We start from the raw sequence: 24,386 nt of genomic DNA on the forward strand, positions 1-24,386 counted from the left end.
AAATTACCCTACAGTAGAAATTACACATATAACTTGCTAAGTGTATTTCGTTGCCTTAACTGCAGAGCAAGAATTTGCTTAACAGAATTTATTTTTGAGAATACAGAGAAAGCAGCTATAATAGTCAATAATGCTGCAACATAGCACAAGTTGAATTTTATTTGTTTTAATTTTCATGAACAAATCTTTAATTTTCCTGCTTCCTTAGGGTGTGAGTCTCATCAGCATTTTAATTTCTTGATTCACAGAAATACAGAAATATATTTGCTGTCCTCCATAAGGGAGAGACTTGTAAACAATTTTACAAACTTGGTCTCACATTAGACCTGAAGTACTATTTGAAAACTTCATCTACTGAGTCACATTTCCCAAAGAGAGAAAGTCAATCTCATCATCAGTACGACTAATTAATGCAGTCATATTAGTGTTTGCTTGTAGTTTAGACATTCATTACTAAGTCTGTGCCATTGTTGATTAGAACTGAAATAGAAGTAGCAGTTGAAATGAAAAGGCTGTGAATCCATTGTGAACTCTCAGAACACAGCTCATAAAAAATTACTCTCTATTATAAATTACATCTTAAACACTCATTTCCAAGGTGGTTCAGACCAGTAGCACATACTTGAAGGTAATGGCCTCAGGTTTTTGCTAATCAGGTATTAGAGAGACAATAGGGAATAATTTTTAAAGCAGAATTTCAAAAGGAGAATAGTGGCTTTTTGGAATTTCCACAAAATTAGCTACATTAGCCTTCCTCTCAACCTAAGATCTATAAAAATGTGTGTTCTCTTTGCAAACCCTGTTTGTTCAGCTGTAGGGACACAACAATCTCCAGTGGAACCCACCACACTTATTTCTTAGCCTTTGCCAGAGAGATGGTTAGGAAAGCAGCCTGGCTCCCTGCCTGCTTGAGCAGACTGCTCCATTACAGTGTAGCACATCCTGTGCAGTGGGTGGGGGAAGCATGTATAAAGCTTTCTTTTCCAGAAGCAGGGTATGTAGGTTTTCTGTCCCTTTTTTTTTTCCTTCCCTTGTTTCTGTTAACATAGCTCCTATTGAAAAAGCACCAAGGGAAATGCATTAAGTTGAAAGGACAATACAGAACTGTGTTTTCTTGTACTTCAAAAAAAAATTGAGTTCCAATTCCCTTCAGAGTCACCAGAAGATTATGATGCAAATTGGTAGTAAAAGCACTACTCATTTTATTGGATGTAACAACTGGCCTTTGAGAGCTGAGGGAAAAGGGAATTTGAAGGCCAAGGGAGGGGAAAAAGCTGGCAAAAGGAAATCTTACTTACCTGTTCCACAAATGGTGCATTTGTTAGGTTCACTTCCACTGCAGTCCAGGCAGGTGTGATGGCACAAGTGACAGTGCTGTTTGAATTCAAACTTTCCTCTGGGGCATTGTGTAACACAGCGGCCATCATCAAAGACTCTTTTAAAGAAGACAGAGGCATAATTACAAATTTAGCTACTGTTTGCTCTTTAGATCTAAAGGAAACTAAAAAGAAACTCAATAAATTCTTCTCTCACTCTATTTACAAGTCCTTGAGCTTCAAGACTTTGCTTTCTTGATCTTATTCATAGCATGTACTATATGAAAATTGTTTTGAACATGAATCTTAGACTTCAAAGGTGATTTTTCTCTGAAATATTTTTTCTGAGAAAAATCACTTTTTGGTCCTTTAGCTAGATATCCTTATATCACAGTCTCTGACAGTAGTCTCATATGTCTGCTAAAAGGAAAGCAATACTTGGCCTTTGTGAAGGAATAACCCATCTGTTTTACTTTTAAGACTGCTTTTAAAAAGTACCATGGCTTCACTAATATGACCTTCTACATTAAGTCAAATATCTATCTGAATATTGGCCTTCAGGAGCTGTGCTTTTAGACTTACATGTTGTTGTGACTTAGGATTGGTATTTAGCAATTTAGTTTTCCCATTGAAACGCTCCAAATCATGGTCCTTCCTCCCCCTCCTCTGCTGGGGATGGAGAGGAGAATTGGACGGACAAAAGGTAAAGATCACAGGTTGAGATAAGAACAATTTACTGGAAATAGCAAAGAAATAAGAAAATTAACAGTAACAGGAACAGTATCAATTACAAAGTATACAACCGCTGAACAATTCTTATGGCAGTGCTCACAGCTGTACCGCAGGGAACCCATGACAATACCTGACTGGCCATGCCATGCCTGGAAAAGGACCCCTTCTCCCACCCCCGGAACTAACAGTGCAGCAGTTTAGAAAAACTTGCAAATCATAGCCCTTGGCTCTCCTGACTGCTGCAGAAATTAACTCTGTCCTGGCTGGAACCAGGATATGATTCATCTCTGTATCATCTGTGTCTTGCCCATCTGACACCTTCCAGTTATACACACACACACACACATACATACATATATATATATATATATATATATATACATACACACACACGAGCACAGGTATAATCTCCATAGTCAATGGCTGTCCCTCCAAACATGTCTGTTAAATTTATCTAGTCCAAGATTGTGGGTTCTACCCATCCTAGACCTTGCAGGGCAGGAGGGCTGGTGTGCTGTCAGCTGGTTGCTGCATCAGGAGCTCACAGCTAGTGTATCTGGAACTGGCTATACTTCTTGTCCGTGGTAGCTATGGAATACTCTGTGTGTATGTAGTGTTGTTCAGCAACAAATATTATACAATTCAACATTACAGACTGTTCTTGCACAAAAAATCAAATCCCCTTGAGTAACGCATCATGTTTCCCTGGTCCTCTACCCACCAAATCCACCAGGTCCCATGGATGGGTTTACCTTTGCTTGAGGTGGCCTTTGCTTTTTACCTGTGCTGCCAATGTAGCATGGTGGACAATGTGTGGAGGGGACTTCCTCTTTGAAATCCAGCCATTTGCTGACAATTACAGTGCTGAAAGGAGCTGTGTTTCAGCACCATCTTCTTCTAAAACAGCTCGAACCCCTTCATAAGCTGTCAGCATGTCCTTTCCAGTCGGGTGTAGCAGGCTTCAGATTGGCTGTGTCCCCAACTTCAGAACCCCAGTGGTTGTCCTCTACTCTCCCCTGAAGGTGTTTGCCAGAGACTCCAGGAAGGACCATTCTCCCTGGCTGCAGTGTGGAGCATATTTTTTACAACCTGTCCTGTCCTGACTGGCCCAGGGGCTACTGTGTAGGCAATCTCCTGTCTAACTTGCTCAAGAGCTTGTAGCTGTTCAAGACTCCCCTAAAAATCCTTCTTCTTTCCTGTCACATGATAGAGAGGCTGTACAATCTGACTGTAATCTGGAATATGCATACCAAAACCCCACAGCACTTCGGGAAAGCTCATGGGGTTTTCTAGCTGTTTGGTGTGGACATAGCTGTTATTTTGTTGACCACATACATTTGAAACTGACAATATGCCTCTTGTCATTTTGCTCCTAAAAATTTAATTTCTTGGGACTTCCCTTTGCCTCAGATTGTTTTGTGGTAAAACGTTTGGGATTATTTGAATTATCTTCTCTTGGTTCTCTAAGTTTCCTCTGCTGTGTTTCCCCAGACAATGTTTTTATCAATGTATTGCAAGTGTTGTGAAATCTCTGCCTTTTCTAGTGCAGTTTGGGTCAGTGCATGGCAAATAGAATGTCAGCCATACCAAATGCCCCTCCAGCAAATTGTGGCCTGCACTCTTTTGCTGAAGGAAAGGAGAAAAACACATTTGCAATGTCAGTGGTGGCACCACTTTGCTGCCTTGGACTCCAGTTCATACTGAAGTTCCAGCACACCTGGCACAGCAGTGCTCAGTGGTGGTATGACTTAATTCAGGCCATGATAGTCCACTGTCAGTCTCCACTGGACTCACACACTGGCCATAGGGCACTCACCTACTAAAGGGTGAGTGGGTCTTGCTGGGCACTCCCTGGCTCTCCAGAACCCACCTCATGGCTGGGGGTCACAGAGTCCTGGCTGGCGTGGTGTTATCGATGGTGCACTGCTTTGGTAGTGATTGGTACCTGTTGTTCTTCACAGCAGAAGGATCCCCTGAAAGACCAGGCAGAGTATTCAGCTGTCTAACTTCCTCTGCCTCCACATCAGCTATCCCAAAAGCCCAACAATGACTTTTGGGTCCTTGAAATGCCCTCTCTTGAGGCAATCTCTGCTAAGGATTCATGGGACCTCTGGGCCAGTCACAATGGGGTATGTTTGCCATTCATTCCTACTCAGGGTCACTTCAGCTGCCAGCACAGTCAGCTGTCCAGTTCTCCCTGTCACCTCAGAAATAGAGATGGATTGTGCCTCTACATATCTTGATGGCATCAGGATACACTGTGCACTAGTGTCAACTAGAACCTTACACTCCTGTGGGTCTCATATGCCAGGCCATGTCCTTTTCCTCTCCCTGGCTGGAGGCAGGGTCCCTCCAAGCCTGGTCAGAGTACTCATAGCTTGCTTTTTGTAAATATAAACTTGAGAACTTCAAGAGGATTGGAAGTAACATCAGCTCTCTCTTGTTCTTGTCTGAGTACTTGTCCAGTGGAAACTGGAGCGACATTTCTCCTAGAAGAATTTCCTGTGATGGTTGTTCTTCCTCTCTGCTCAGGTACCCATGTTGCCAGGGCAGCGGTGGGTTTTCCATCCCACTTCCTCTTGTTTTCTCTGTAGTCACACAGGAAAAAACACAGGTTGCCTCGTTGTGTGTACTGTCTCCCACGCAGTGGGTCACTTGCTCCTGGTAGCAGAGGCTCTGGTCTGTATTGGTGGGGCATGGGACTCTCTAACTTTCTTGAGACTTTCAAATCTGTCCAAAGTCTTGGACAATCTTTCCACAAGGTCCTTCATTCATCACAAAACAAACTGAATTGGTCTTGGATTTCTACTTCTGTAGAGGCAGAAGTACTTCTGTGTAGGGGCAGCTGCAACCTGCATGCTTTGTTCCTCTGCTTCAGCTGCAATTTGAGTGGCCATGGTGCCCATTGGTCTGATTTCCTTCTCCTTTCCCTGAGGGCACTGTCTAGTATTGACCTGTGTCCATTAAAGAGTAGGCAGGGTCCAGGATATTGTAATAAGTTGCTTGTCTATGGAGTTGCCACAGCATTTTCCTTGCAAATATTCTGTCAGTTTATTAGGATCCTGTAGCTGTTCAATGGTTCCAAACCATTGTAAGAGAGAATTTTCTCCCCAAAAATTCAATTTTCTCCCATATTCTATGCCACTCAAATCTACCCACACTCAGGGCAAATCTTTGAATGACCTTCCCAGAAATCTCTTGACCCTAAACATAGTGTAGACCACTGAGGAGACATACCAGACACAGCAATAAGAACATGCATTCCTTAACATTGAAAGGAAATAAAAAATTCTCACAAGCTGTCTGAAGGAGAAAAGGGAGGTGAAAAGACAGGGAAAATAATCCACTCCTGTTCTCCCACAGGCTGGGTATGATTATTATTGTATTCCCAAAAGTAGGTAAGGGTAGAAGATTCCCTGAGATAAGGGTAGAAGAGCAGCTTTGGATACACATTTGGATAACCATCACTTCCCTTAATGTTATTCTGTCATAAGCTGATATCACATATTACAGCAAGAGAGCAATCCTGATCCTCCTCCCTCCTCTGAAACAGAATATTGTGAGGAGCATATAGAGCATATATGGAGGCACATACAAATACTCAGGTCTGTTGTTATCTCAACCCCTCATGCCCCACATTTCATTGCCAAACAAGGCTGTTGTGGTTTAGCAATAAAATTCCTCAATTTAGTGCTGCCACCAAAACATTCCAAACCACATGTTTCTTGCTCATTCTGCCATCCCTGTCCCCGGAGGTGGGATGGAGACGAGAATTTGAGGCACAAAAGGTAAAGAACATGGATTGAAATAAGAACAATATACTGGAAACAGCAATGAAAATGAAAATGAAGAGTAACTGCAAGAATACCAACAGCAAGGTGTACCGCAGTAGAACAATTCACATACCAGCACTCGCCTCTATGACCTGGAACCCCTGACCGTGCCACGCTCCATGACTGTAAAGGGACCCCTTCCCCCACCCCTGGAAATAAGATCAGGTAGCATTGAATAACCTCTTAGCCCTATCCATGCCCCTCCTGTCTACTGCAAAAATTAACTCCACCCTGGCTGGAACCAGGACATACATCTATCTATAAGTACATAGGCGTCTGGCTGCTTAATGATCTCCTTTTGCTGGATAATTAAACATTTGTTAAAGAATCCTTTTATGCGATGAAAATTTTTGGTCCATTTTTCACTGCTCCTTAATGTCTACTGTTTTAATCTGCTTGGGAGAAAAATAGAAATGCATCAATTTGTGCATCATTCATACACTACTGAAAGAACGTAAAACAAGTTGGCTAGATTTTGACAGTGTTTTCCTTTCTAAGAAAACAAGAAAGGAAAGGATGTAATCCTCTACACTTAACTGCTTTGACCACTTTGCTATCTGAGAACTTGGGATTCAGTTTCTAGAGAAGCTGAGTGCCATTTTGGCCATTAGTACAGTCTTTGAGTACACCTAGACAACAAAAGGCTTTCCATTATATTAAGATAGGGCATGTTTTCTTGGAGTCAACCAATGGCATTAGAGAATATCTGCAATGTCTTCATAAAATTCATTTGCTATGGTAATTTTAAGATTTATTCTGAAAGAAAAGGAGAAATGTGACAGAGGTACTGGAGGTAGCTGGACTTATATGGCATGCAAATATTAGTTCAACTACATGTGCTAGCTCTAATGATAGCCATCCTTACAAGCAGCTCTCACAGTGGTAAAGTACATTTTTCTTGCTCTTTGTTATGTTGCCCCTAATGGGAAACACCTGGTCAGATCTTGTCACTAACATTGGCTCAAACCATAAACGGATGGACAAGGAGTTTTGTGATAACCAGTTTGTCTGGGTAAAAAACTACAGTTTCCTATCTTGTTTTCTTTAAAAAAACAAAACAAAACAAACCAAAATAAACCCAGGTAGCAGCATTTTCATTCATCAAACAATCTGACAGAAATTTTATTAAAATAAATTGACATCTACCCTGAATTTTCATAAGGAGCTCTTGCCTCTGGGCAAGGTTTCTCTGTATTATTATTTCTTTTACTATAGATTGCTTCATTTAATATGACTTTTTTTAGCAGCTTTCATAATGCATAGAAGGGTCTCAGAAAGCTTTTTGAAACCTTAGCTACCAAAATTCAGAATTTTTAGAGAATTTATCATGGTGGTTAGAGCAACACTCTTCCAAAAGATCTCTGAGACCTCATTACTGCAAACACCTCAGTGGTTCAGCATAATGGTGGTTCAGCTTGGTTCCTTCTTTGCTTTGTAAATATCTGCATGTGAGGCTCACAATATAGGTTGCAAGGAAGGAACAGACAATCTAATTTAAATGCCATTGTGAATGAGAGAAATCCATTCCACAGTCCAGAATTCTGTCCAGATTTTCTCTCCTGTCATTTCTGATGTAACAGAATTTAATAATGCTTCCTCACTTACAAATTTGTTTGGACTCCATGGATCCTGGTATGTCTTTCATTGGCATAGTCATATAATAGATATTTTCAGGGCAAACTGCAGAATTGCTCAGGTATTTTCTTTCCTTGCCTTAGATGATCTGATCCTGCTTTCATACCAGTAGAAATGTCAGCTATCTACAGCACAATTCAGTGCAACAGAACCGGAGTTATTTGTGTGAGAGCAAAGCTATGGGTAGGACATGTATAAAACCAGTAGTCTTCTGGAATAGGTGTGACATGACCTAAACATAAACCTCTGATTTGCAAAGCCCTGTGGAAAAGCTTCTTTCGTGTTCTGTTCAATCCTTATGGCAAGTTAGAAATATTGACCTAATCCCTAACACCTCAGTTAGAGAATGATGTTTAGGTGCTATGAATATCCCCCAGAATTAACCTCAGCAATCATACTCACACCTTGAACCAATCCTTATAGCTGTGTAGAGCTACAGATGCCCTAAGTTTTGTTAAAATTGCCAGTTATGATTCTAGCAATTATGGTTTAGAAAGGATGACAATAAAAGAAAGTCTTTTTTACCTATAGGTAAAATAGAACAATAAGAACATGTATTCTCAGGTAGAAACCTGAGAATCACGCTGCTAAACATTAATTGCTTGTGTAGCCAGCTATTTTGTTTACATAAAAATTGTTTTCTCAAGTCCGGTGGATTTTTTTGCCCTAGCAGATGATAATGTGAGACCTTTGTACTGCACTGGTGCTGGAAGACAATTACCTTCTGAGTGGGCAGCTGATGCAGTGGTCTGACTCAGGTCCAATGCATTTCTGACAGGATATTTCACACAACCGGCATTCTTGGGAATCATCAAGATATTCGCCTGATAGAAAAAAATGGTTTATTTCAGATCAACCTTCTTACAATTAAAAAAAAAAAAAAAAAAAAAAAAGAGAAAAAAGAGTGATACTTTCCAGGCTAGAAAAACATAATGATGAAGAGGAATTGGATCTATTTTTAATTACTGAAATGGGCACATTTCCCTGTGGCATCAGGAAAACAAGTACTGGCTCCCTGTCTCCCTTGGGGATCCAGGATAAACACACCTGTTTGTTTGTTTGTTTATTTTTTTCCACATGAATTTGAGAAAGAGTGATTTTTTGTTGTTTTTATTAATTTATTTTGCATCAGTTGAAGTAATGAGACTCTTAAGATTCACGAGTTACATCAAAATTAGTGCTACTGAGGAGTATTCATTATGTCATATCTTTTGAGCTCGATTGCAAGCTACAGGTTAAAGGGTTTGCTGTCATGGGTGCAGATATGTTACATGAGGAGATGGACTTGAGCAAGCTTCCAACAGCCAGAGACCTGTTGGTGCGTCCCAAACCTCTAGCATACTTTGTCTCACTCCTGGGTTGTTGATGGTAGACTCCCTACCTAAAAGATCTAGGCTTTAATTTTGGCTAAATTGAAACTTGGTGCAAAAATGCACAATTTTGACTTGAAAAAAAAAATTTTATTGTATGGATTTGTGTCTCAAAACTGAGATAAAAACATAAACATTTCCAGATCATGAATATGCTAGTACTATCATACTGCTGAAGTGCAAAGTTTTCCTCTTTATTTACTGAATATTAGCTAAAACACTGGTACAAACTGGTAAGCTGCATGCCTAATACTCTTAGGGCAGAGATTTGGTAAGTAGTATGAATACTTTATCTCTGTGCAGCATAATGTGGGGACAGTAAAACAATTTATCACACAATTTGAGTTTTATAAAGCTCAAGATTGGGTCTTTTATGCCAGTTTGTTTTGGGAAAATTTATTATAACTGAGTCTATATATTTAAGGAATTGGCTGTTCCTTCATTCTTGAGTAATGGAAGAGGCTGGGAAAAAAGTCCTATATCATACATAAAACCTGCAGTTTCTATGGATACTTCAATATCAAGCAACTCTTTCCGCTTGCATCGTTGCTGGAAAATCCAGGTCTGGCAAATATAGTGAACTTTAGAATCAAAACACAAATATAGAATAACTTGGGTTTGGCTCTCATTTGAAATAAGTTCCTTACATTTGAAGAGCAAAGGCACTGTACAAGCAACCACATATACCAATTTAAAACAATGTAGGGAGGAAAAATTTTCTAATATACTGCAAATTATGTTCTCTGTCTGTTGTGTTTTTAACAGTTGTATTTTTGCATATTAAACAGCAATAAAAATTTTTATAGTAGTAGAAACCTCTGGTATGAGATATGAGCTAGGATAGTACTTACATACCTAAGGGGATGGGGACAGTATAGTTATAAAGGCAAACTGACTGGGACATCCAGCCAACCCTGGGTGAAACATGGGGTACCCAAAATGTAGGCAGGGATGTAATATTTGTTTTGTAATGGCTTGTGTGTCTTCTAAAGAGAGGAAAAAAGTAAAAGACAAGCCAAAAGCTACTGATAGAACCACATAAACCATGAAGACAATGCTCCTCAGAGGTTTGTCTGGGGTCAGTGCTAGCTGGGAAGAAGTTCAGACTGAGAGAAAATGAAGAGTCTCCTGATGAGATCAGGGAAACAAGTCTTTGAATGCAAACATGCTCAGACATTTTTATAATTCTCATTATCCAAAGAGCAATTTGTATACATCTATATCTGTATTTCTGTATATTTATGTTTCTATTTCCATGCATTTTTGTAAGCCCTTGCATGCTCACAAAGCCCAAAACTTGAATTGTGTAAACTGACTAGTTCCATGGAACTGGTGCAGCATTTCTGAACTGCAGCACTACATCTTTTATGAGTGATTATTTTATCGTGGACTAAAATGAAAAACGTTAGAAAAGCTGTTAGACATATAATTCAGTAGGATTCTAAATTTTTTCTAGATGTTGCCCAGATAACACTGTTGTTATTTGGGCAACAGATAACAATGCATATCTATCATAATACCAAATACTTATAATTCTCACCTTATAGAAAAAAATAATGTGGCTTTCAGGTCATTGAGAGATTTGGTAAATGTAAGCCTCTGGAGCCTTTTTGATATTTAGCCAGAGGTTGTAACATGGAATCCCATATTCTCAAATGTTTTATGAGATTTTAATATATAATTGTGTAATGGTTTAGGAATACTACGCCCCAATTCTCTGACCTCGCAGAGATTTACCTAAGCCAGATATCACTTGCTTGCTTTCCTTCCCCCACTCTTTCCCCTTCCCCTTTCCTCTCCAGGGATGGAGTTGAAAACTGGAGACATAAAAATGTGAAAATCACAGGCTGAGATACGAACAATTTACTCAAAACAGCAATGAGATGATAAAACAGTAACAGCTATGATGTTAATAACAAAATTTGAAATTATTTAAATGGAAAACAAAACAATACTGGACTGTTTTGCCCTCCACCCTTTCTCTCACCACTGGAAGGAGAGAGCAAGTCCCTTTGCTTGCCTGTCAAAAGTGATGTGAGATGGCGTCCAATAATATAAGGGTCTGGACATGACTCTATCCCCAGATAGTATAGAAAATTAACTTTGTCCTGGCTGAAACTAGGACAAAACTTATATATATATATATAATTTTAAAAAATATATATTTATATACACACACACACACACTTGTATTTGGATAGCAATGCAACCAAGAAAAAAATGCAGTATCTGAAAAGATTTTCCATTGCAGGTATGATGCTTGAGTTTTTTTTCTATTGGATTTACATCACTGGGAAATCTGTCAGGGTGACTTTATTACATAATTGCTTCTCTGGTGATGTTTGTGATATGTATTAGAAAACTTTGTATTTCTCCTTTATTTTCCTACACTACCTGTATGCCTTTCCTGTGTGCCTATCCACTGGACCTAATCTACTAATTCATACACTTCAGCTATGCATTCTCACAGAGCAGGAGGACTTAGTTTTTAAAGGTTTTAGTTATTTCTATGTTATGCCTTTCATTGGAAGTGGTGTAATTCATTTCAGCTATGCTTGGAATAGTGCCAGGAAGACCAGTTCTGTGGCTCTGAACTGAAGAATTTTAATGAATGCTATTACAAGAATGTGCACCAGAAAATACTTACATATTTGGCCCTCTGAATTGCAAATCACATTTAGAACTGTAGATCTGACATGCTAACAAAATAGGTTTTGGTGGATATTCAAAGAGTTAACACTGAAATTCAAAGAAGAAGACTTTTAAACTATTCCACAGGGCAGATCAACCATCTGCCAGAATTCCTTGTGAGCAATTCACCTAGATAAATACAGGCTGCCAAAGCCTCAATCCTTTTCTTCTTTTCTGTATTAGAAATATATACCTGTCTAACATACTTAATAGAGGAATAATCTCAACAACGTGTCTTTACTTAGCTTTCAATCAGGCAATGATCATCAGTTACTTTGGATCATCTCATATTTACTATTCATTATCATGTTAATTCTGCTACCTTGTTACCTTGTTTAAAAACATTTGTTACATTGTTCAGAAAAATGAATTGCAATTATTGTAGGAATATGTTAGCAGACTTGACTGCTCATAATAGGAAGATTTTAATGTATAATTTTTGTGTCCATAGTTAGAAATGTTTAACTCCATATTTGGGCTACATCGGGTTTCAGGTTGTCCCTTTAACTATATACAAAATCCCTATACTTAATGCTCAGTTCCTATCAGTTCATATGATGCATTTAAAGTGAGGTAAGCCCTATTCCTCCCATTAAGGAGGTAGCAACCTGAGTTGCAATAGTATAATCAAATTAGTTAGCAATAGTAAACTAGAACCTGTCTTTCCTGTGTCCCAGTCTGGAGCACTTGTCATAATTGCCAATTCATTCTATGTCTTTGCATAAGCAGCATCAAGTTTACCTTTACCTTGTCACTATTTCTCTCTTGCTTTCCAAAACCTGTGCCATTCATTGACAGCACATGATATTTGAGGAGATCAGTTAGATGAAGGTGTGAATGCCCTTGTCAGTTATGCATGGAGGTTTTATATGCTGGTTGTCATAAATCCTTTTCTCTTGTAGTCCCTCTGTGAGACTTAGTCACTGCAAATCATGTGTTACTTCTCCACTTTGTTTGATCAAAATATCATTTTATCTAATCTTAAAATGCTCTTTATTGTCTATAACATTTCTGCAAGGGCTTTTCCTTAAAATCAATGGAAATAACTACCTTATTTCCTCCATTTTGCTTTTTTACTTTCATGAATATCTGGATATGGATTTCATACTTGGGTGCTTTGCATGTAATCTCATGGGTTATAAAGGTTTGACAAAGCAGATAAAAACTGCTCAGAATTGCTTTTCATCCATCAGCTGTGAGAACTGAAGTAAGTTGGTCTTACAGAGCTCTATGCTTATTCTCATGTTTGGCGGTGATACATTTTATTTTGTCTGGCTTGTGGGATCAGCTCCTTGAGTTTTCTGAAGAAACATTTATTCATAATGCTTAAGTAGATAACTAAAACTAACTTGCATATAAAAATGCATGCAAATTCACACTGTAACTTTTTAAGTAACTTTTTAAAGTTACTCCTTTGTTTAGCCCAACGTCTCCCAAGTGTTTGATAGATTACAGCTCCCAGAAAGAAATCTTGCCATAATGTCCATGATGTAACTTTTTCAAAATGAAGACATTTCCTTTACCCTCAGATTTGTCAGTTGTACAAAATTTGCATCTGGTTTCCAATTATTTGTCTAGCTTCGGTTTTCAGTCTCCTGCTAATTACACAATGCCCAAATTTATGTCTCTCTATTCAGATGTGCAGAAGGGACAAAACTTTTGGGTATTATGATTTGAGGTGATGAGAAGGATTCAGGATTGGAAGTCTTCTTTTCAGAAGTGCTCTAGGCAGTGACAAATGAGATGGCTGAAAATAGGATGTTGATTCCTAAGTCACTAAATCTCCCTCTTGTGCCAAAGGGGCAAAGCAGAACTTTGAAAAGGATTGAACATTTCTTCCCTGAATAGCTGTGTGATGAAATGATTTTAAGATGAAAGGCCCCTTTGTTGCAGGATTAGGTAAGATCACACAGAGAGACTCAGGTTAGCTGTAATCATGACACTCAGGAGTGAGGAAATTGTCTTTATCAGACTCCACTGTCTTACACAGCCCTCTGTGTTTTTCTCTGCAGAATAAAAACATTCACATTAGCCAAAGCTGCCTTATTTATTTCTAACACAAAGAGATTTTCCCTTCCCTTTACAATGTGTACTTCTTACTTCTCCCCTACATTTCTATGTAGTATTAATACAATTGTTGTTAGAAACCCATTGAAGAGCCAGAGCCTCAGCAGTACTCAGTGGGCATAAACAGACCCTAGAAAGACTTTTTTTTTTTTTTTTTAAATCACCTTTAACCTTTAAATCTCCATTTCTACTAAATGTTTAGGTATTTAAAGAATTTGCTTTATTAGCATTTGTACTAATTATGTGGATGCCTGGAAGCATAAGCTGGCTAGGTTCATGGCTTCTCCCCTTGACTGTGTAAACACCTATGTCAGAGCCTGACAAGGTGTTCTGCTGCTCACCTATAGCCTAAAATTTGACAGTCCCAAAAGAAGGGTGGAAGGCAAATGAAACAATCTCTCTGGATCTGTATCAATAAAGCTTTGGTTTTGTACCCTTCTTACTTGTTGAAGCAGGGAGAAATACTACAGCACTCTCAAAATTTTAGATTCACAATGGAAAAAAATATGCTCAGCCTCTCAATTTCTTGAGCTTTCCAGCTGGAAATTTTCCAGGTTTATGTTTTCAAGCTTCACATTCTGCATAAAAATCAGTAGCTGACAATCTTCTAAAGGGCAGTGGAACAGAAACACCTGAACCTGACTGGAAATTATTGCACAGCTGATTTGGAAAGCTAGGTATTTGCATGTGAAATACAAAACCCAAATGTAGTATGCTTTGAGTAAAGCTGACATTATTAGCACATGGAGTACATTAAAGGTAGAATCTTTTAGTGCTGGAGGAAAACACACATCAGAGGCAACCAAGGTAACAGCAGTGTCTCTCTCCTCTGTTACAAAGCAAGGAGTATGTACTTTGTTTACATGGAGCCTTCCCTGACCACTGCAGGGTTTCTGTAGTCTGATTTGAATAGACACAAATCTGAAGTGGGAAGAGCTGGATGTTTTGGGGCAGTATCTCAGTGGTGTCATCCATCTTAAGCTAAGAAACTCCTGCTCAGGCTCTTCATACTAGACATCTTCAACTTAATGAGGATATGAGCAGAGATCTGCTGATAATTGGGCAGATTTAGCAGGCCAACTATTGTCACAAGATGTAACATAGATTCATACTATTAATCAAAGACAATTTATGTTTAATTTGCAGAGATGAAGACATATTAAAGCCTGAAAGAAACCTTCCATCTAGATACAAATATGTCCTTGGAAGTAAGGAGCAGATCAAATTAAATCTTTTAATTAGTGGTATAAAAGTCTAAATTTTATTCCCATCTGTAACTGTTCAGCCTCCTCAATACACTTACACTGGTGATCTTCCCTTGCTTGAAATCTTCCCTGGTTCCTGGTCTCTGCTATAAGCACCTCTGGATATTTTTTTTTTATTTTTATGATTATAGATTACATTCTCTTTAACAATCACAAATTCCATGCTGATGATACAGCTCTTCTAATTCAGATATACCTGCAAAGAGGCTTTGTGACACTGTTCAGCAGTGGAAACTAATTTTGAAGCCTCCTTTAAGCCTTGAAAGTGTTCAGGGAGACTGTGCTAAAGGCAGACACAGCAAGACCAACATTTACACAACTTCATTTTGGTATGGCCTTGCTACGAAAAGGGGCTACTTAATTTGTGAATGAATATTTGAGTTATTTTTATATTTTTATCCAGTGGCATTGCACAGAATGGTCCATTAGCATAGTCATGAGCATGACAGCTGACAGCAACCGGATCCATGGGGACTGGAAATCAGAAGCCAGACTTTCCTTCCAACCTACATCTCAAAGAACATCTGCAGGCATCAGGAGGGTAGTGGACAGACCAAGGACAATTGTAAATGCCAAAGTTATGCAGTATTTTCTGATTTATAATTAAATCACATTAGTCATGCTCCATTAAACCCTCAGTGTTACTGTTGAATTTGCATGATAGAGCCATTAATTCTCCTTGGGTAAACAAGTACTCACTGCTTGTCAGTATTCTGGCTTCTCACTGCCAGGCTGATTGGAAAAATGGGTACTTAATCACCTCATTGCTCTCTACTGTGTTTTCTGATGGCTGAGTGTTTTTTTTTGCCTTGAAAAGTGTTGCTGGTTTCCCAGAAGACCTTCAACAAATTCACCTCCCAAACACTCAGAAAAACCAATAGATGATTGTATGAGGGTCATTCTTCTAAGCTTCCCTGGTCATCTTTGGCAGCAAATACATGACCTGCTCATGTATTTCCTGCCAAAAAGCAACAAAGACCAGACTTTGGTGCAGCACAGAGTCTGCGTTTGTTGTTTATTGGAATTATTTTTTAAAAATACTCAGAGCTTCCTCCCCATAATATATTTTTCTTTGACTACAACTCCCATTATAGAAGTGAAAATTTTCTCTGTTTTTATGTGCAAACACTGCTTTTTAATCCAGAAAGGAAGTTGTTCAGAATAATTTCAAGCATAGGTCAGGTATTAAACATTAACTGTGGTGTTACCTGGTACACTTGCACAGCAGGTGAACATTATTGCACCCTCTCTGGCTTTATCCTGAGGACTTCAGAACAATTCTCCTAGTAAGACTTCATGTTACTGTGCTCTGAGAAATCACAGAATGTCCAGGCCTTTGATAAGTCCAAATCCTCTTTGCCCGTTGGTGTAGAAGCAGTGATGGAAATGTGGGTGTTGGTTGCACATCCACTGGTTGGATGGCATACTAAGGTTGAGAGCCTTAGTTTGCTCTTAGGGACACTACACTCACAACTCTTTAATTCTTGCTAATAGGGAGGATTTAAGCCCCAGCAGATCATCATGATAGGTGTTAGTAAATAATAAGATAATAATCTATTTCAATAAAAACCAGAAATCTCACAAATTAGTTTAAGTAAGACATGTAATTAAAACTACATTAAACAGAAATTTTTTTTCCCCTAGTAAAGAAAATGCTCATCAAAAATATATTTTCAACCTTTTTTTTTTTTTCCCCACTTATTGAATTCCCGATTCTGGAAAAGATCATACAAGTTGTTGTGCATCAGTTTCCTTTTGATGAGAACTTGACTAGGGTTTTTATTTGTATGCTATAAAACTTTTTAAATGCTTGCTTAAAATATTTTGCACAAACTTTTAATGGCAAAACTTTTCTCGGTTCATTCTGTACCAATGACAGCACAATGGCATATCAAATATAAATATAAGGCATGGTAATGGCTCATAGACAAGTTATTGTTCAGCAAGTTGCACTGCAAATTAAAAGCTTTGACTCATACAAGCAATCTCTTACATGTCTTTACAGGAATCTTGAATTTATAATAGGCCTTCTTACAACCATTCAGTTCATTAAATATATTCATTGAAAAGTAACAGACTGCTATTAAGAGAATTAACTTGGTCATCAACCGTTGTAACTTGCATTTAGTGATGGGTGAAATTGCTGTAGATAGCTCTAGTGCTTCTACATATAGGTTTACTCATACCTCTGTCAAACCTCTTATGATCTGGCAATGTGGCACAAACAGCAGCCTGCTATTACACAGTAGATTCAGTTGCAAGGAATTTGACATGACATTGAAAGCTGCAATCACAGCAGAGATTGGGGTAGTCTGTAAGGTCTCACAGGTAAATCTTTACTAGAAAACAGTGTGCTTCACAGAGGGGAAGTTTGCAAAGCCTCCCCAGGAAGAGGCAGGGAGTGCCAATGGATACAGGTGTGTGTGGGTAGGCAGGGGCTACAACAAATGTCCCAGGAGCTGCTGGTCAGAAGATTTCCACTGACCTCTTCTGGCATCTGATCCTACAGTACTGGTGTGTGCTTGAGGTGAAGAACTACAGCTAAAAAAGGAGTAAGGCTGGAACTCCACTGCAGAAAAGGAAACATAACATGACACCCCCACATAACAGGTTTCTGCAGGATGTTCTACAGGTGTGGGGCATGGTAAACTTTTTTTAGCAGGTATGACTACTTTTTACTTTTTTTTTTCCCCATAGTTTTATTTATTTAAAAACTTTGTGACTTTTAGTGAAGAAAAAGTCTAAAAGTGTGTCCAATTTGCATTTAAATGAAGGGTTCTCAGAGACTGATATGAACTCGGAAATACCATGTTCTTACTATAATGGCATCTTCAATTTGTCATTGCTTTCTGACTTGTGGTACAAGTAAAATGAATCTGATGAACAGATTTAAACTGATGCCATACACAGTCTTTCCTGACATAGGGAAAATTATTATTTCGTTCATACTTAGTATCTTCTGATCTTTCTGAAATGGTCTGTGTCCTTTTTGTGTGTCATCAATAGTGTCAAATGCTGATCACACCAAACTACTTATCATTGAATCAGAGAAGGAGGAGCAATCACCTAAGAAAACTGCAGCTGGGAACAAACTAGCTTCTTTCAATTGCAACCCTGTTGCTGCTGTGATCCTCTAGTACATGTACTAGCTATAGGCTGCTTACAAATTTTGTGTGTCTCTGACAACAGCTATTAAGATGTAACAAACAAAGATGATCAAAGAGTCTGAGCTAACACCAGAAAATTCTGGTTTTCAGCCTAAAGCCCTAAAACACAGATTTATCCTTATTTGTATGCTCATTTGGAAGATGAAGGTGAGGTGAGAACTGAAACAAGCAGTTCTTCATACAACAATGTAGGCAACCTTTTTTCCAGGTGTGGTCTCACCAAACTACGGCTAAGAATGTGCCATCCCACATATGCATGCTTCTGGGGACTGACAGGGAAACTGGGAATGATAACTAAATCCTTGTTTTGAAATCAGGTCAAAACAGATCAGTGACAATGAGATGTCTAAGGTCAAAAAGAGCTGTTTTTGTTTTTTTGGTTTTTTTTTTTTTTTCAGGAAATTCTTTACATGGCCTCAAATGTGCTTAAAATGCCATCTGAATATATGACCCCTTGGATAAACTGCCCTTTTGCTCTCCACTCAGGCTGTGGGACTAAGTGGTAAATGAACAATAGCATCAGCTCATGCCGGTGAGGGAGCTCACCCTGCAGGGGTGACAAAGGAGGCTGCATGCAACCCTTGTGCTCTGGCAAGGACAGATGGATGCTGTTGAAGGAGCACTCTGTGTCTGTGACCTGAGCTGCACCGCCAGCGAGCATGTGAACAGACACTGACACCATGCTGTGCAAGTGGCCACTCTGTATGACTGCAAAGATGAAACCTTCTTTCTTAACTGCCTGAGCCAATAGGTAGTTACAAATTTTGCATTTTAATCCTGAACACACAACAGATTAGACCCATCACAAACTCTTACAGATCAGAGGAAGTCAACATTGTTACTGGGTTCAGATATGGCTGCACTGTTACTACACAAAAAGTGATCTCCATGTAAACCAGGTATTTCTGCAATCATAAATTCCATCACTTAAACTAAAAGCCTGTAATAAAATTAAACACCCAGGTATCTAAGTGCTCTATACACAGAGCTACCTATGCCCTTCAACAAAGATGTTTAACATATGGAGCAACATGTTTTTCCAGACCAAAAGAACAGGAATTTAGGTTAATTTAATAGAAAAAATAAAATATGGAATAACATTGATTTTGGCCAATATCAATTACAACAGAACTACCCTATTTTACAAATAACAACTGAACATTTTACACATGTACAGTATTTTTTCAGTGAAAATGGATTTTGTTATAACAATGTCAATTTTTTAAAAAGAAAACAACGTTATTAATTTCTCTCTATAATAGTGTTAGAGACATTTGTAAGTATCCAAACAGATTCTTTACAATCCATTACATAATTAAATCTCAATAGTGAATATATATTTATATATAACATATATAATATTAACTTAAACTTTGAAAGCATTATGTTCTATTTAAACACGCTATACTGAGAAGTGAGGCAGTAACAGACTAGTAGTTAAACTAGTACAAATTTGAATGTTTATCAGGAAATTTGTAATGGGCACCAAAGGAGCTTGACTGCACTCTCTCATACTGAACCAGGCTGAAATAGTTTATCTGCTCTCTGCTAAAGAGGACACTACCTCTAAATGTTTGAATTAGTTTGTCTGTAAAACATCCACAGTCATTTTTCATCCCCTTTATTTTCCAGGATTTACATGCTTAAACAGCTGAAATCCACTTTCTGTTTGTATGTCTTGGAAAGCTAACTGAGAAAGACACTTTGCATGTTGTAAGTATTATCCCCAGTAAATAGTATCTTTGAAGTTCAATTTGCTGTTTTCTGTGAAATGACTGTCTTTTGAACAGTATGATGAGTGAAGCTGAAGAAGACAAACTAAAGAGAAATTTGTACTGGCAGCCATGTGCCTGGGTAGAAAAAGAGTGAGGCAAGGGCCACTTCTCTTATCACTCAGGACCATTTTACAGTGAGTGAGGTAATTCCATTGGCTTTAGCAGGACTATTCCTGCTGAAATTTCTACTGTGAACAGTTAAAAGCAGATTCAGGCCCACCACGGCACCAAGAGAACCACTGATTTATTGCCCTATATGCAATTTTTCCTGGAGGTGAATTTGGCACAATTATAAATCCAGTCTTGTAAACACATCCTGTTGTATCTAGTCACACTGGCATTTACATATGGGCACTATGAAACAGTTCCACATATCAGCATGATAATATCCCCTTTTTAAATGAACATTACAAGACAACAATAATTTATGAATACTTCTTACATGTTAGCAATGTTTTCTGACTTCTGAGCATATACATTACTCTCACTTATGCAAATCAAATGAAGTAGTATATTCTAAATTTGTCCACTACAGGAACAATGGGTTTCTTATGTTTATTTGAAATAGCTTTGACAATTTAAAAAAATAAAATAAAAATCCTAGCATATCTGTTAATAAGCCACCTGTCTAAAAATGAAATCTGTATGACCAAAACCACATTTTGGGCAAACATATATACATACCACATGTGATACAAAAATAGCATACAGCAGAGGAAATAAGAAAGAAATTTGAGCAGAAATGTTCACTTTCCATTTTTTTAAAATAGTGTTAGAAAAGGGGCAGAACTTAGTCCTGCACTAATGATGTTTCTGATCCCCTCAGGAACTCAAGTTCCCCCTGTCAATAGATACAGCACAAAAAAAGACTAATGCAATTTTTTTGTATTGTTTAGTTTTAATCCATGTAAACTTGTGTTGTATTCTTGAAACACTATTTAAACATCTTGAAGTGGAAAGAAGCAGGAAAAAAGGGAAGAAAAAGAACCTTCAAAAAACAGGAATAATCCTAAGGTTGACAAGAAATCAAATCAGGAGTTAAATGTTAATTTTGGCATCAAATGCTTTGGTCACACAATACTGACTCTGTGATCCTGGATGCTCAGCTCTAGACACCCAGTTATGAAAGGTAGGCGTGTTGTAGTTTTTCCATTTAAGTTCCAACATACAGTTTGCCATCTCCCCAGACAAAGAGGTGGGAGAGGGAGAAAGGTGGCTTGCTTTCTTTTTCTTACTTTTTTTTTTTCCTTTTTTCAGTAATATGGATTAATCTGTAAGTCAACAGGAGGAGGAGGATGCTGGGAGGTGTCAGTTCACCCCTTTTGTTTACATGTTCTGCAACACAATTGCTGAAGCACTTTCCTCTGGCAGAGATTGTTCTTTTTCACCAGCATACAGAATCCTCCCTCGGCCCAGGACTCTTCCGTGGCTTCCAGAGGGTAGCAGCAAGAGAAGGAGGGGAGGTTGAAGGTTTGGAGAGCACGGCGTATACAATGGAGGAAGGTTTAATTGGTCAGACATGCAGATTTGGTTGAAGAGACCATTCAGGAGCAGGTAGCAAGTAGGAAATTTGGTCCATCAAAAGGAATTTCAGTCAACAGCATTTTTTTTTTTTTTCAGGAAGAGATATTGTGTGGTCCAACAGGGAATGATTGGTATCCATTTATGAAAAGGAAAAAAAGATTAGAAAGAGAATAATTAGAATACAGTGATGTTTACAGCAAAGGAATTCACTCCCAATTTTTATGAATTAAAAGAATAAAACAATCAAACCACAGAAAAAGAGTAAAACATTCTCAACAGAAATGCAAATCCTGTAGAGTGAATTGATTGTAAAGCATTGAAATGAGACCCTCTCTGATTTTGTAAATTAACAGAAAAAAAAAAAAAAAAACCAAAACCAAACCCTCCTGGACTTTCTTTGTTACCCTAGACTGCTGAGAACACATGCTGTGTGGTGTGAACCATCATGGTCCATTGCAAGTGCCTGAAGGCCTGCACATTCATGTGCTGTCCTTCCATAACAGCTACATTTGGAAGAATAGTGGTGACAGTTCTGAGATAGGGTGTCCTCACCCTTGGGAAGTACAGGGTATGTGATTGAGGCTGCATGTTAAAAATGAAGATAGATTTATCCAGCCATGTTAAAAACCAAACTGATATCTCAAATGTTTGCACTGCAGAAATCAATTGCAATACCATATTAGCATTACACTTCTTAATTTGTCTATGTATATCTGTCCTCTTCTGGACCTGCTTTAGACAATAACTCTTCCAATGTCCAGACATAAAAAAGGCTCATGACTAGGTTACCAATATCTGCAATGTAACTTTACAACAAACAGGATACTTTTCAAAGTTTGGAAGCCTATATTCCAACAGAATGTGCAAAGGTCCACAGGAAGAAGCCCAAAACTCACACCTGTGCTCTTTCTTTCTTCTTTTTAAAGTCTTCTTTAACTCTTAGTAAATCCAATGGAAATAAGCTGGACCCAAGAGTCACTGTTAGCTTTTACTATATCTGATGTCAGGTATCTTCCCAGACTGTTTTGATATGATTTTCCTGTTGGATTGCTCTTGTTAGGCTCTATTTACAAGTAATTCACACGGTAATATTTTTAGGGAAGTACAATGTTATCTAAGTGTCTCTGTAATTGTAGCATTTAAAAGGAATTTATATTAGTGAATAATTAAGCCAATCATATGCAATAAGAAGGCTATCTTGGTTGCCACAGAGAATCTGGAGGAAGTTCAAATCTCCACCCTACATTTTATATTTCCTATTTCAAAATCCTTTTTTTCTCACTACCCTTTCACACAAGTCAAGCAATTGGTGCTTTAAATCATTTTTACTTACCAGCATTTTCACAGTTTAAAGTGCTGAGATAGATAAATGTAATTCTATTAATAGTACTCTAGGGTCCTCATATAAAAATCTGCTGAAAGCAACGGCTTTTGAACAAATGCCAAGAAAGGAAAAGTAGGTTGTTGGCAATGGGAAAAATTATTTTAGGAAAATTCAGGTAAATGATGTGAAGTAGCTGTGACTAATCTTGCTAACACATGCAAATGTAAATTTCTCTTTTTCATACATATGAAAAACTTAAAAAGTAATGTAGGCCATACTTAAGAAGAAAAGTAGGCCAAATCAACCCGATATATGTAAAAGAAGAAGTTGGCAGTGATAAAATTTATCTTTTCAGAGACTTGCACTCACCATCCTTGCACACTGTTCCAATGACACAGACACCAGTGTCGAGGTTATAGCCACTTGGACAGCTTGTACAGTTTCTGTCTCCTTGGCCACTGCAATCCAAACAGCTGGCATCACATCTGAAAGACAATGGCAGGAATTGGTCTTCTAGCCTTACCAAATATAAGGCTTCCTAGGAGACATCTTTTGTATTGCAAAGGACTTGTTTGTTCTTTCTAGAGATATAAGGTACTATAATATTACTACTACTAATATTGATAATAAATAATTGACTACCCCTGAAACTCAGTCCTGTTTCTTTCCATCAACAAATTTCTATTCCAGTGTTTTTACTACACAGCTGTATTATTCTAGTGCATTGGAACTATGCATAAATAATCAGCAAAAGTACCAAGCTGATGGTGCAAATATGTGCATGTGAAAGGCATGAACTATAAAGCACAGGATAGAAATGACCGACATGATGCCAGTCCTTTTGTCACCCATTGTCTTGCTCCATTGTCTTTTCATTACATATTGATTGTCTTTTTATGTAGAACACACTGAAACACACTAGGATTCCCTTCCTGCCCTGAACTTAGATCTAGATCTGAGTCAACAATAAATGATTCCAAAGGGCAACAAATGGTATTTGTTGAACAAAGTATGGAATAGAAAAAATGTTCCTTCTTTGCACAGCACAACTTTGCCCAAGATTTATCTAGCCATTTGTGCACTTGAGTCAGGTAAGCAATTCTGGACAGTAGTTTAGAATCTATGTGCACTATGTTTGTGAATATGCAGTGGAAGAACTGAAATGGTCTTTATAAATACTAACTAACTTGCAATGAAAAAGCCTGTAGTTTTGATTGTATTTGTTTGCTATTAATAAATGTAGATCCTCTGTCAGATTTGTAAATGTTATGCTTCTACGCAAATCTACTTACAGGCTCACTACAGGCTGTTTTAAAGTGAAGGTCACACACATATACCAGAAAAATACTTTTATAGGACCTGTATGAATATAAATCATATAATAATAATTATAATAATAACAACAAAAATAATATATTTTTCTTATTTACTTAGCATTAAGCATTTTTTTATGTTTGATGTCAACAGTGTTTTATCTTCTAATAAGTATGATCATTTCCAACACATTAATAGCTAATATACTGCCAAATAGCAGATAGATCAGTCACTGATCATACCTTTTACAGCTTTTGTATCCACTTTCAGTGGAGTGATCAAGGTAATAACCACTACTACAGGACAACACACATCTTCCATCTTCCATAAAGTAACCCTGTGTGCAGTTTATACAGGCATCTACTCCAGCACC

General features: G+C 38.0%; 1 protein-coding gene across 2 annotated transcripts in view; it reads right to left on the reverse strand.

The window, feature by feature from the left end:
* PCSK5 (proprotein convertase subtilisin/kexin type 5) overlaps positions 1-24,386 on the reverse strand; it is a 228,952-nt gene that overhangs the window by 35,616 nt on the left and 168,950 nt on the right. Inside the window, exons 19-22 of one of the 2 annotated variants that reach the window (XM_054003177.1) lie at positions 24,256-24,385; positions 23,069-23,184; positions 8,238-8,340; positions 1,299-1,435 (exon numbers count right to left, since the gene is read on the reverse strand). In XM_054003177.1, the coding sequence (XP_053859152.1) occupies positions 1,299-1,435; positions 8,238-8,340; positions 23,069-23,184; positions 24,256-24,385 (486 nt within the window). Of the gene's footprint in view, positions 1-1,298; positions 1,436-8,237; positions 8,341-18,828; positions 21,281-23,068; positions 23,185-24,255; position 24,386 lie in introns of those variants that run through there. The other variant, XM_054003178.1, reaches the window with a different exon arrangement.

The sequence above is a fragment of the Vidua macroura genome, chromosome Z (assembly GCF_024509145.1).
Source record: "Vidua macroura isolate BioBank_ID:100142 chromosome Z, ASM2450914v1, whole genome shotgun sequence".
Classification (NCBI taxonomy): Eukaryota; Metazoa; Chordata; class Aves; order Passeriformes; family Viduidae; genus Vidua; species Vidua macroura.